At 48.7% G+C, this 1,141-nt stretch overlaps 1 protein-coding gene across 1 annotated transcript; it reads left to right on the forward strand.

The window, feature by feature from the left end:
• The first annotated feature begins 202 nt into the window (after positions 1–202).
• On the forward strand, positions 203–1,141 carry LOC125283780 (olfactory receptor 10H4-like). The gene has a single exon (XM_048227115.1). It carries the CDS (start codon positions 212–214, stop codon positions 1,139–1,141), a length of 930 nt encoding a protein of 309 aa, XP_048083072.1. The 5' UTR covers positions 203–211.

Below are 1,141 nucleotides of genomic sequence, written 5' to 3' on the forward strand. Positions count from 1 at the left end.
TCATAAATAGAAACTGAAATCTAGTAAATTGGATTGCTGCCTGGTTTGATATAGTTATATGACATTTCCTTTTTAGTTTATTCATGTGACTAACCACATGATAGGTTTTCTGATGCTGACTCATCCTTGTCCTTCATGGGATAAACAATTTACCTGCATTCACTTTCTTGTCTTACCAGATGCAGCATCAGCTGCCGGTCAGAACTATAGCATGGTGTCTGAATTCATCCTCGTGGGCTTTTCCAACTTCCCGCTGCATCTCCTGCCTATCTTCTTCCTGCTGTACCTGCTGATGTACCTGTTCACCCTGCTGGGGAACCTGATCATCATGGCCACTGTGTGGAGTGAGCACGGCCTGCACACACCCATGTACCTCTTCCTGTGCGCCCTGTCCACCTCTGAGATTCTGTTCACTGTTGTTGTCACCCCTCGCATGCTGGTTGACATGCTCTCCAGCCACCATTCCATCACCTTTGTGGCCTGTGCCAGCCAAATGTTCTTCTCCTTCACATTCGGCTTCACCCACTCCTTCCTGCTCATGATCATGGGCTACGATCGTTACTTAGCCATCTGCCACCCCCTGCGCTACAACGTGCTCATGAGCACCCGCACCTGTGCCCGTCTGGTGTCCTGGACCTGGGCTGGTGGCTCAGTCATGGGGATGATGGTGACGCTGATAGTTTTTCACCTCACCTTCTGTGGGTCTAATGTGATACACCATTTTTTCTGCCATGTACTTTCCCTCCTGAAGTTGTCCTGTGGGATGGGGATATCCTCTGTTACCTTGGGTATGATCCTGGTGTGTGTCACAGTTCTGATGGGATGTTTATTTCTCATCATCCTCTCCTACGTCTTCATCGTGGCTGCCATATTGAGGATCCCCTCAGCTGAGGGCAGGCACAAGACCTTCTCTACATGTGTGTCCCACCTCACTGTGGTCATTGTGCACTATGGTTTTGCCTCCATGATCTACCTCAAGTCCAAGGGCCCCCACTCTATGGACAGTAACACTCTGATGGCCACCACCTACATAGTCTTCACTCCCTTTCTCAGCCCAATCATTTTCAGCCTCAGGAATAAGGAGCTCAAGAATGCTATAAAGAAAAGTTTCCAGAGAAAATTCAGTTCCCTAAGCTCTTGA

This window comes from Ursus arctos, unplaced genomic scaffold (assembly GCF_023065955.2).
Source record: "Ursus arctos isolate Adak ecotype North America unplaced genomic scaffold, UrsArc2.0 scaffold_14, whole genome shotgun sequence".
In the NCBI taxonomy this organism is placed as follows: Eukaryota; Metazoa; Chordata; class Mammalia; order Carnivora; family Ursidae; genus Ursus; species Ursus arctos.